This window comes from Athene cunicularia (genome assembly GCF_003259725.1).
Source record: "Athene cunicularia isolate RWA chromosome 7 unlocalized genomic scaffold, athCun1 chr7_part1, whole genome shotgun sequence".
NCBI lineage: Eukaryota > Metazoa > Chordata > Aves > Strigiformes > Strigidae > Athene > Athene cunicularia.
Window position 1 is genome coordinate 8732076 of NW_020799107.1, and position 12955 is coordinate 8745030.

At 41.0% G+C, this 12955-nt stretch overlaps 1 protein-coding gene across 1 annotated transcript in view; it reads right to left on the minus strand.

Moving 5' to 3' along the window:
* Positions 1-12955, minus strand: part of ABCA12 (ATP binding cassette subfamily A member 12) — a 113019-nt gene that overhangs the window by 40050 nt on the left and 60014 nt on the right. Inside the window, exons 12-24 of the mRNA XM_026852412.1 lie at positions 12670-12785; positions 11861-11967; positions 10179-10432; positions 9948-10060; positions 9353-9477; positions 8351-8524; positions 7263-7427; positions 6098-6299; positions 5366-5505; positions 4690-4809; positions 3428-3518; positions 1925-2104; positions 129-444 (exon numbers count right to left, since the gene is read on the minus strand). Of these exons, the coding sequence (XP_026708213.1) occupies positions 129-444; positions 1925-2104; positions 3428-3518; positions 4690-4809; positions 5366-5505; positions 6098-6299; positions 7263-7427; positions 8351-8524; positions 9353-9477; positions 9948-10060; positions 10179-10432; positions 11861-11967; positions 12670-12785 (2103 nt within the window). The remainder of the gene's footprint in view (positions 1-128; positions 445-1924; positions 2105-3427; positions 3519-4689; positions 4810-5365; positions 5506-6097; positions 6300-7262; positions 7428-8350; positions 8525-9352; positions 9478-9947; positions 10061-10178; positions 10433-11860; positions 11968-12669; positions 12786-12955) is intronic.

Sequence of the window (12955 nt, forward strand, 5' to 3'; positions counted from 1 at the left end):
CCACAAAATTAAATTATTTCTATGCCATGTGAACATGGTACTAAGGAGACCAGCACAGCTGGTGAACTCCACCAGTCAGACAAGATGAGCTTACACAAAGCATGAAGAGAAAAGCCACACAAACTTACATATCCTTATTATAGCAGGGGTAAGGCATGGCCTGGACTTGAACAGCTATTTCCTCTGGATTCTTGCCAGTCTGTAACTCAATAATGGCTCTTTCAATGCTATCCTGGACATAAATAAACGCTCGGCTGTAAATCTGGCTCTGCGAGGTGGAATTGTGGGGGCCCACTGTCCAGATGCGTTCCCTTATTCTGTTGGTGGTTTGAGTGATCCTGCTGCTCATTCGGATGGTGTAGTTGAGCACAGGAGGGAGGGCCAAGTCCTCATAAACTGAGTGTCCAGGGCTCCTACGGCTTGAAGGCAGCTTGAAAATGATACCTTGGAAAAGAAAGAGAAAAGACTTTCCTTCAGAGTCGACAGCACAGAAGCACTACACACAGATATGTAGGACGTCCTCATTTTTATAAGCCTTTTCTACATTACAATCCATCATTTCATTTCTTTGCTGCACAAATAATGCTCAGATGGGTAGGCTGCTTATCGAGGGTCTAGAAGTGGAAACTATCTATCACTGCAGCAACTCATACTTTCAAATGTGACCAACAATTCTGGGTGTGAAATACCCCCTAGAGCTTTTAAATATTTTCCCAGTGAGCATTCAAAAACCAAAGGCTCTCAGAATAACCAGCTGTATTTGGAAGAATCTTGCTGTTAACATGGACTGTCAGGTATCTGTTAGGTATGTCACTCAGCGCACACACCTCTCATGAATGTGCCCAAAAGTACTCTATCAATAGAGCTCATATAGTGATGCTGTAACATAAAAACCTCAGGAATGCAGTGTTGAAAATTGTTCATGACCTATACACATATTTTGGTGCCCCTACAAATTCCTGCAAAGCTGATATGTCTAAGAATATAAAAGCTTTGCAAGTTCCTTTCAGGAAATGGCATGCTGTAAATACAGTTTGTCATACAGGACTTTTTTTCCTTTAAAGTGTCTGTTTGAGTAGAGGCAATATCACAGGTTTCTCTCTCCAGGATATTTTTCCTGATTATTCCATATATCAAGCATACAATGGAATGGAGGACAAACATGGAAGAAAACTGCTTTTATAGGAACAGACAAATATTGTCAAGGTCTGAAGTTCCAAGAAAAGAAAAAGTTTCTATCTGTACCTCATTTATGAGGTATAAAACCAAACAGGTCACAGGACTTATAAGTAAATCCTAATTGAGGAGATACTGGGTATTCTTTAAAAACTAAGACACATTTGTATTACTCAAATTAATATAAGTTCCTATTCTCTACTCCTCCTGCCCCTCTTTGTGGTGTGATCTGAAGCTGCAATCCGATCCCACAAATGTGAAAAGTGTGACTGAGAAGACCCAATATGATATTGAAGTGTTTGACTGGAACATATCTAGAGATTTATGACCTTTGGACTTGATGATCTTAAAGATCTTTTCCAACCTAAACGATTCTACAATATCTTTATCGAGAAAGCAACTTTTCCCATGGGGGTTTGAAAGAAGGCAGCCATCAGGAAGATCTCCTAAGGGCACCGAAATTTCATTCAAATAGAGAATTAACTAAGAGAAAACACCAGCTGACCAAAGGCTTTCTATACAGACAGCGGAGGTGTAAGAGAAGAGGAGGTATAAAAAGGAGAGTGTGAAACTGCCATAAGGAGGTCTCAGTGTGCAGGTCCCACATACACTGGCTCAAAATTGATTGCTGTGTGATAGGAGCTGTGACCATAACAGTTGCTGGTGGAAAGCCAAACTTCTTATGTTGGACCTCCAGCCTGTACCAGGCTAACTTTAATTTACAGGGGTATTCGAGACTGTCACATACTTGCGAAAAGCTCGTTCTTCAGAAAGAGCTCTTTAGCCACCATTTCCATTTCCTCTAAGTTTCTGACTGCCTGAATGCGATTAAATGAGACACAGGAGGACACATTTACAGCCAGGGTAGCTAATGTATTCAGCTGATCGACAATGTCAGTGTTGTTCTGTAGTTCCAGCCGAATATCATCTGAAAAAAAAACCACAACAAACCCACACCAGTAGCATCATTACACATAGCAAAAAATCTATCACATCATTCTGCTTTTTACATTAACAATGACACCAGAAAGGAAGAAAAAACCCATCATACTAACATTAAGTTAAAATACATTTCTGCACTTAGCAGTGCAATGAAGACATGTTGTTGACCCAATTTTTATGTTAATCATTTGTAATATGCTCGTGAGCTTGCCTTTGGGAGGATGCCAGCAATGGGATGTGACAGCCATCCCAAATCAGGAGTTGAGACTAACCTGCTGAGGGTTAGACTCATATATGATGTCGCCATTCATTCCACATCTTAGGGGTTTTGATGTAATCAACTCATCTGTGGAGCTGCTTTGTCTCAGGGGAGAATGTGCTTTATTCAAACACATAAAGGAAAAGTTATGTCTGTTGTGCTGATGTGAGTACTAAACCTGATAATGCAGTTTAATAAAGACACTGCTGTTTCCTGGCTGTTTTAAAAGGTGACTGCACAATGCAGTGTAACTAATGTGGAACAGCTGCTGCAGGCATGAGGATTTTATGGGGAGTTAAGACAGGAGATGCTACTCATGAAATAACACAGGGGTCATCAGAAACAGTATGTAAATATTCTTCTGACTGCAACAGACTACAGCCACTCTTGGTTTATGCTGAATTTTCTTGGCATAACCCAGATTTATGTTGACATGTATGGCCACTCATTGAAAAAGTGGGTAAGGACAATAAGACCAGATAGGAAGGGAACTGTGATCACCGTGCTGTGCACTAACAGGGGATGTATCCACCACTGCTGTTAGCTGATGATTCCCACAGTGCAGATCAGCAACTCTCACCTTGAAGGAACAGGCAAGATCACCACAGAACAACAAATTCCAGCAGAGCAACTCCTGTAATGATGCCTCTGGCTTCATCAGCCTGGGTACCTTTATCTGATCCTTTGTTTATCTGCTCTGTAGAACTTTGAAGTTGAACCCTGATGTGATACAAGTGAGCTCTCCACATTTCGCAGCAGAGTCCCAGGTAGCTTCATTTGAAGTCATAATTATGGCTAAACAGTGTCCTCCAGTGGCCACACTCAGCTGCAGAGATTCCCGTCCTACTGTCCCTTCAACACTCATGAGAAACACCTCTTCGTACGAGTCTTTTCCCATAGACCAAAAGACTTTTGAATCACAGCTGAGATTGCCCTGCTCTAAAGCATCCAATACCGTCCAGAGAAGAGCAGTACCAGTACAGTTTGGTGACTCAGGAGCTCCCAAGTCTGAAGTACAAATAGGAGGGCAGCAAATATGGAGCAACTTACCCAGTTCATTTATTTGACTCAGCAGTTCAGCTGCATCCAAATCCACCATCAGCTTGATAAAAACCTGCACAAAGGGATTCTGAAGGGTGTTCTATCAGCAAGCAAAAGAAAAAAAACACATCAGTTTGACCAGAAGTCTCTTGAGCTTATTCAGTGTATTTCTAAAATATAACAGACCAGCTGCCTTCACTAAGTGCTTGTACAACACCCTCCTACTCCTTTCCTGACCTTCTGTATGTCACTCTGTGTATCAGGATGGGGAAATGATAGCAAAGAAAATGTCATACAGAGGCCTGTGAGTCCAAGCCAGTGTTTCCTGGTGTCAACAGAAGATGGCTGTTGAGTCTCCACCAGGCACTGGAGTCCCATGGAAACATTGTGGATAATCTTTGTTATTCTGAAAGTGTAGTAGATTTCATTTGTGTCTGTTTTACATCCTGTGAACACAGCTAGAACACAATGGGTAGGGGACCAAAATTTAGCTTGGAGACCAGCAGACAGATTTTTGTTTGGCTGAATAGTTCATTATTACACCAATGTCAGCAGAGAATATTTCATTTCACTTTTGCATATTCCACTCTGGATTTTCTCTCAGTGCCATGGAAATTACAATGAATTCCAGCCACTAAAATTAACTTCTAACGCTTTAGGGTTCCAGCAATCTCATTTTCTTAGTTTTGTGAGAAAAGGAGACAATTTTTACTGTGGAGAATGGGAAGTATGTGAAACATTGCAGCCTACTGCTTTCTGTATCCAAGCAAGGCTAGACTCCTTAGGAGGGGAAAAAGAAATTTTATTTACATTCACTGAGGTACAAAGACATCTTCTAGCTCTTATGTTTGTACTCAGAGCTACATGCTTATTATAGATACTGTTTCATTTTCTGAAAAAGTCATTTCTTGCCTGGTCTTGGCTGGCTGGATCACTCCATCAAGCAGAAAGTTAATTTACAAACTGAAGAGCATTCCCTGATCATATTAGCCCTCCAGCAGGCCCCAGCATGGCCAGTGTCAGGGAGCATATTACAAACAGATCCTTTCAGAAAGAGGATTTGCATGGAAAGATATGTCAGGAGTATTTCTGTTACAGGAACAGGCAAGCAGGCACAGAAACTATGAAATCCAGGACAAAAGCCTGAGAAGGGTCCCCCCAGCTGAGCTAAGATGTCCCTGAGGTCCCTGGAACCCCAGTTTATTTAAGTGAAGAAATCCATGCTCCCAATTCCCTCCCACGAGAGACACAGTGGTGGTAGGATCTCATACCTTGATCATTGGAACTGTCTGGTTTAACTTAGTCAGTGAATTCATGATGACAGGAGACTTGTCCAACCACTCCTGGGACTTCAGGGCTAGATCAGCCATCTGCTGCAGGGTTGCATTAGACTATAAAAAACCCCACAACATACAAAGATTAATTTTTTCATTACCTTATAGCTTTTAAACAATAAATAAATCAATAAAACACCTAAGGCAAAATTTACTTTCCTTAGGATTTTTCTTAGTACCCTATCACTGTTTGGCAAAACAATCCTTAATACACTGAATTTGGGTGCAAGTACTTAAAAATATGGCCTTATATGTGACATCTGAAGGATGTCTTCAATGTCAGCTTTCCTTCTACCACTGGTTTGCTTGTGAACTGCTTATAACATTTGTCCTGGGAGACATCTCTATTACTGGTTGAAAATATGGGGGTGAAACTTCATAAATGAAGGCCTTAAAAAATTGCATTAGACCAACAATTTTTTGGAGGTAAGATTCTTTCAAAGACAAAAGATGACTCATATGATCAGCAATGCAAGTATGAAAAGATAATTTGACTAATACTCCAAACAGTCAGAAAATAAGACTTCTACTTCTCCAAGAAACGAGCCTGCGCTAGATAAATTACAATCCTCTGGAGTGGGCGTATCCTGATGTACTGTAAACAGAGCCATACCTTTCCCATGATTGCTCGAGTTTCTATGGTATCTGGTGTATAAAGGATCTTCCCAAGCACCATTGGTTTTAAAAAAGACCAAATTAAAGCTCCAGTTGGGGTCTTGACCAGGTCCAGGTAAAAGGATAAGCAAAAGGGTGCTGCAAGGGTAAAAAAGCAAACAAATTTCACAAAGCACAAATAGACCAGACGTGAGAAAGCTACTAGTGTATTTATTCCCATCTGCCCAGTTTGTTGCTGTGTCCAGTGGATGACTTTAGGGCCCTCTTCACTGGCTGATATAATGTGTCTTGACAAAAGCAATCCACCCCCAAGATCTCCTGTTGCTGAACTCAAGACAACAAGAAGCTCAGTGTTTGAGCCAAGATTCTCTGCTTGAAGGTTAAATGGAGTTTGGTGAACTCAGAGGAGCTAATAATGTCAGTACAGTTGGAAAAACTACACATCAATGAAAAGCAGTGACTTGTCAAGCTCTCAGACCAGATCATCGACAAATGGGAAACAGTGCAGTGTCAAGCACTGTTCTGCTACATAGGCTGTTTCCTTTTTAACATTTATGGAAATAAACCACCAATAATTAGGGCAGTGCAGACCTTCAGCTAGCATAGATCATAAGCACTTAACTTACAGTCCTCCAGAGACATACAGGGGAACAGCTCAGCACTGTATCTCTCCCGAAACAGTAGAGCTTGGCTCTGAAATGGTTTTGCCTTAAGGAAAAAACAGACTTACTGGAGTCATGAGGAATCCCATATTTTCTCATCATCTTTTGGACATAGACATCCTCCACAGAAGAACTGTTGCTTACAGGGTCTCCAAAATCTGGAAGCAAGGACTCAAAAAACAGGGGTGTGATCTCCTGGTTGCAGAGAACTTTTGACATGGACTTAAATGTGCCATGTGTTATCCTCAGGTTGTTTGGTTTAAATAATGCCTGCAGAAAACACAAAGTGAAAATAAATCCCTCATGCTAAAAGCATCCCATTCCGAGAGGAAAAACAAGGAACAGAATTAGAAGGCAAGGATTGAACATTTTTACACCGCTTTCTTAGGAGAAGTTTGTCTACCAAAAAAAGGGACTTCCCATGGAATCATACTTCTGTGGCTAACCTCTGCTATGACAGAGGTGAGAAATTCATTTCCATGTGCGAGATCAGTGTGGGAACTGCCTAAAATGTGCGTATAGGAATTGCCTATAATGTGTGCCTGGTGACACATACCCACCCTGGGTTACAAGACAAAATTTGTCACACAGATATTCACATCTCCTATCCCCATCTAGTCCTTGACTGCATGTTGTTCTGCAATGCACAGGTAAAGTGATTACTAGAAACAATTCCTGTGATCTGTGCTGTCATTGACTATGGATAAGAGAGGGACTGGATCCAGTGCTGGATGAAGTGGAACCTGAAGTTTTTGCAACTGTCAGAGCAGGACTGGGTTTGTACTGAATGTTCTGGGCAGTCGAGGCTTTGGGTGTGATCGAACGCACACTAAAACTAGAGCAAATTTTTGCTGCTGATGTAAGCGGTTTGGGATAGCCTTTACTGGGCAGTTTTCCAGTTGTTTTCACAAGCTGACCCCTTCAAGTATTTTCTTGGAAGTCTACCTTACTTCAAGACAGTTGTTCATTCATCCCCTGCATTTTTGTTCCTAGTGTCCCTCCCACAGCATAGATTCCTAGTTCCCCCTGTCACGAGCACATGATGGTCCCACTGCTCCAAATCAAAGCTCTCCCAGGAAGGCAACATACAGAGATACTTCTTAGAACACCTCTGCTTTAAAAGAGAACCAGTAATCTGTGATTTAATGCACCTTTGGCTTCTAGGGTAAGAAATTCCTGTGGAAACACTTCCTATGGTGTATTGCTCCCAAAGCACATGCAGACTACACGTACCTTAGCCAGTGGCACATTTCTAGACTGCCGGAGCTTTTTCAGTGAATGAATAGCTTGCAGCAATGGATCAATGCCAGATTCAACCTGGTGTCTGAAATATTTCATTTTTGTCAGAAGGTCTAACATCTTGTCCACGGGTTTCTGAAGTTCCTTAGGGAAAAGCATCTACAAGAGGCAGGAAGAAAATCAATTATGATTAGGCGGAATCTGTGCACACATGCATGTACATGTCCATATTGTGGTAATTCCGAGACAAAGACTGTGGGATTTTTAAAACTGTTAGGAGGCTTAGGGAGAGGATGTCCCATGGGAATTGAATGGGATTTGTACTCCTAAATTCCCAAGCACTTTTGCAACCGCTCCCCTGAATATTACATATTCTGGACAGTGCATGTTTCTAAACACCTAGAGTTGGGAAATGTGTGTCAAATATTGGCCAGGATATAATCTGAGTTTCTAAGAGGTAACATTTTGCACAACATAGATGTCAAACACTACAAGTGACTTTTGACCTGAGTGAAATTCATTGGAATTCTCATTTAATAATGTTTTTTCCCCAGGATCACTTCTGTAGTATTTTTTAATGTGTATTTAATACTCACTTCCCTGTGAATGGTACTTGTACATGCCATGCTGTCTATATGTGTGTGGGCAATATTTGAATCACTTAATAACTTGGAAGTGCCAACTAGGTTGGGAAAATATATCTTACAGGACTGTTTCCTGGGCTTTCTTTTTCAAGGAATAAAAAATTTTAGCCCAGTGCCTTACTTCTGAGAAGCCTGAACTCAGCTGGGAATGCTCAAGAGGTTGTGACAGCATATAAATGATACTAGCAGATAGGGAGGGATGTAGAGTAGGTCCAGTGCCTTTAAATGATGTTTGCTGGTTTACACCAGCTGGGATCCTCATTTATAACCACAGTGTCACAGCATGGGTATGCAATAAAAATTACTGCATGAGCAAAGCCTGATCTTTGGCTTGTGTAAATCAGCATAGCTTCTGGCCACTGCAATGGTATTTTATGACCTTTCAGCCACTACATGCAGCAAAGACTATAGAAAGCACTCCACAAATCCAGCACTAACCTTGTATAAGAAATTGTAAATGTCTAAGTGTCGCAACAGAGTGACCCCCAGGATGTACGTCTCACGAGTCCTCTCTGAAAAAGAGAGATTGCAGAACTCCTCCGCTACCATTTGCAGCTGTGGGTCAGCAGGACGGACACTACAAGACTCCAGCTGGAGGATCTGAGAAATGAGCTGTGTTTGCACAAAGGAAGAAAAGATTTGTTAGGGGGTAGACTGCTCGCTCCAGTATGCATGGATTAATCTTGCCTTGCTGTTGTTCTTTCTACAGTGTCATATTTCAACCCTGAGAACCAGAAAATGCCTACCCATTACTCCTGCTGCAAGGGACGAATCCAAAGGATTGTGTTTTACTACCCAGCTTGCACAGTAGTAAAAGCTTTTGTGGCTTCAATTTCCCACTGACTGATGCATGTGAAGTCTGGAAAAGAGGGTGTTCTTTGGGGCTCAGTCCAGACAAGATGGTTGGGAAGGGGAAAAGCATCTGGACCTCTGCTTGTGCAGGAGGTTGAGGAAGGCAAGCTCATCTCTCATTATGGGAGGCTATTTTTGGACTCTGCATGCTCTCAGGAACTGTGGTTAGAAGTGTGCTTTTCCATCTGGACTGCAACAACTTCTCAGCACTGCGGACACCACCAAGGACCTCGCTCAGTCCTCATTAGTCTGTTACAGTGAACTGTGCCCTTGCTACAGATCAGAGCACTGCACTCACTCGCCAGGCAGTGCGTGGCTGCTGACCAGCTACTGGTAACAGCCAAAGACACCATATGGCTCTTGGTCCCTATGGCTGAACTGATGTCAATGACTGCTCTTACTGCATTTCTGATGGACATTTTGATCCATAACATGCTATGCCATCTAGCCCTGTGGGGCCATCTACCTCTCTCTGAGCTGTCATGCGTGCAGTGATCGGCTTAGCTGCATTCACTAACAAGTTCTGGTTTTAATGGTTTGAGAGGCAGAAAGCAACAAAATCTCCCACCAGGATGACAGCAAACTTACCTGACTGCTGTTTTCTGGGAGAGATGCTTCCAAAAGAGCATCAATACTGGCTGTGGACATTCCTACTGTGGTTTTGAGATCCTCTGTGAGCTGGTCCACATTTTTAAACACATCTCTTAACTTTTCTGTAAAGAAAAAATCAAAGAACAATTGATGCAACAGCTTTCAACAGACATACAGCAATCCCAAGCACACAGAGAGGACTTTAGGTAAAGTATGGAAATGCAGTACATCACTGCTGACAAAAAATAAATAAAAAAAAAAAACTTTCAAAATACAGTAGTATTTCCTAGGTTTACAGTCTTATTTGTGGGCTGAAGTTGACATGTCTAGTGATAGCAGAAGTTGCTCAAATACAAAGACTTGGAACTTTCAGCACATAGGACTATTTGGACTGTTCAGAAAACAAAGGGTGATCTAGAACAGGCTCTAGAATTACCCTAGACAAAGAAACCCAAGGACATGGGACATGGTGTACGGTTATTTCATTAATATCTCTTCTTCTAGCAGTTCAGCAAGTCTTGGGATTTCCAGCAGAAAGTATAGTATCAGTGATGATGTTTACCCATGCTGTAAAGTAAATGCAGAAAACTACCTTGCTTGCTAGAATCTGTTAAATTCTCAGTGATGTTCAACATGGAATTCAAAGTGGCCATATACTGAGGAATCTCCTGAAGGAAAGCAATATCTGGTAAATTTTCTTGAAACCTAAATTAGAAAAACAAAACAACCAACAAAATTTGAAATATGAAAAGAAGGCAAGAAGCCATTTCATCATTTCATAAATAAAATATTAAAGGAGTCTAACTCAGAGGGAGAGTCTTACCACTTCATTTGTGTCTGGATGTTTGTGGCATCCCCAATCAGTATATTTTGAAGCTCTTGGGTGATTCTTCTGTGATTTAGTATATTGGTCACAACTTGATTGCTCAGTTCAATAGTGCGGAGGAGGTGCTCAGGAGATTGACTTTGCTCACACAGTTCTCCAAAGCTAACATCAGGAAGATGGCAAATATGCTGTATTGACTTAAAGCTCTCATAGTCACAAAGAAGTGTTGTCAGATTCCGGAGGCGAGATATCTTCAAAGGAAATTTTGAAAAGGAAGACAAAATGCACAAATACCAGTTAGAGGACAGAATTATAAAAGGCAAGTTTTAAAGAGTCTAGCTGTCCTTTTCCATTTTTCTTTAGGATTAAAATTTTAATATACCTTTTTAGTTCATTCAACAGAACAGTTCATAATAATCATTCCTACTTGATTTTGTAGCAGGCCTGGCTACACAACATTGCACAGGATCTAATAAACCCTGCAAGCCTTAACATATCATTTCCCCTGCCCAACATGCACACATAGCAATACTTCATTTGGACTTACCTGATGACTAATCACCTGTTGACTAATTAATCTTCCCAGACACCAAATAAATCTATCTTGTACAACAGGTTTAGCCTTTCAAATACCACCTGGTCATCTCTACTACACCATATGAAACTGAGTTGGCTAGAAGTCAGGGCTTCTGCATCTGACAACCTGTGTAAAATTATAATCCTTTGCCTACTCTGCTATTATGGGCTTCCCCCTTGTCAGACAGCATTATTTACATTATCTACCTCTTATGGCAAGAACTGTTTTCTGGTTTGTGCCTGTAAGTACCCGTCACACTGAGGCTCATCGTATTATTGTTACAGATATATTAAGCAGCAATAGCATTGCATACTGCTATCCTTTTTTAAAAAGACATTTTAATTCTATTTCGCATGCAGAGGAATAGCATAAAGTATATGCATGCTATTAGTGCAGTCATGTATGTATAGTATAAGAAGCATTTTATCCAAATGAGGCATTGCCAGTCCAAAGCTGGTAAGGGAAATCTGTGAAGCAATATTGCTTAGGTGCTTATCTCAGAAACCATTATGGTGTTGTGAGGCATCTAAGGCTAAGGGAGTATGTGGGGACTTGGACTCCAGCCATGCTGGTGTTGGTATAGCTCCTTAGGCATAGTGCTAACTTAGCCGTGCTTAGAACTGCCAATTGGGTATGCACAATTCCTCTAATTTTCAGCAGGGCAGAGGTATCTAACTGCTATTCATGCCTTCAAGAACTTCTCCCCTACATACTTCTCAAAGGAAGCTGAGGCATCCCAGAACCATCTCAGCTCTGTAAAGTGCTTTGCTAATGTACTGAACTTTAAAACTACTGGTGCACTGATTTATGAGGAATATGCTGCCACTGGCAATCTATGTAGTGCTCATCCTTCTGGCATGGCTGGTGGAAAACAGAACACCTCTACCTTTTCAGAAAAATGTGTGTATATAAGTTCCTCAGCCCAGTTAACTGTGACCTTTAAATATAAGCAGCAGGCAGGAAACAGAATTTCAGTCCTAGTTTTTATCAGCTGTTTTTTTAAGAAACTTTTTTTTTCCATACACTGTTTTTCAAAATTTCCATTGCACATTTATGTATCACTGCGGGATGTCCTTCAAGTCAGCATTTTAAGTAGACTCACTTTTAGCTTCAGGAGCTCTGGTATGGATGAATGATTCTCAGAGGTACTATTTTGCGTAAAAGAGTTCTTTTTCAGATGAGTTTGCTTCAAAAGCAGTGCAATGTTTTCTGTGCAAGAAAGAAAACAAAAGTTACTCAAGGTAAAACCACTAGACTTGCAGAAATTTCACAGATGGGACTATCAGCACTTTTATTCTGAGGCCTACTATGTATTGCTGGTTTTCACCAAATTCACATGGCTCAGGACCTCTGAAATCACAGACCAAGACCTGGGGCGTAATCTGGATTATAACAGATCCAGTCCAAGTAGATTCTCCGGTCCTAAAAAAGTACACCCCACAGTGGTAACAGGGCTTCTGACAGTGCCCTTCAGAGCACACATGGTATGTCTATTCTATGAACAGATAAACCTCTCAGGTTTTACAATAAGCTCATACGATGAATATCTATGTGAAATACCATGTTAACTCTCAAAAATAACTGCTGTCATCTTATGGGTACATAAAGCTGTGAAGGGAATATAGGTTTCTATTTGTAAGATTTCTTTATCTGAGTGTCAGCAACCTGTCATCACACAGTGAAGAGTAGATGTGCCTTTTGGAGAGAGTTGGATGGAAAACTTACATTCACAATGTGATATAACTCAAACAAAAAGGAGTCTGGCTTCCTGAGGTCTTGCAGCTCCAGTTAATTGCCAGCGGATGAAAACATGTAGCACCATTCCTTCCCATCATTAGACAAAATACTTTGAAAAGACAGGCACAGCATATTCCAGCTGAGGTCCCACAACATTAATGAAATAATGATTACCTGTCAATTTGCTGTCTTCAACTTCAGTGGCATTTATTAAACACATCAGGTAAGGGTTATAGCTGTTATTCACTGTCACCTGTAAGATGGTATTTTCAAATTCTAAAAACAGAAATCTGAAAAATAAGATAGGGTTTTAAATCAGCTTCTCTTTCAGAAACAAGGCATATTAGTGAGCAACCTGTCAGCTGTATAGATGCTGTTCCTTGGCAGTGTAAATAAGAATTACAGATGAAGCCATGTGTCTCCCATGACATATCCTAAGTGGGCACCCTCCCAATTTTAT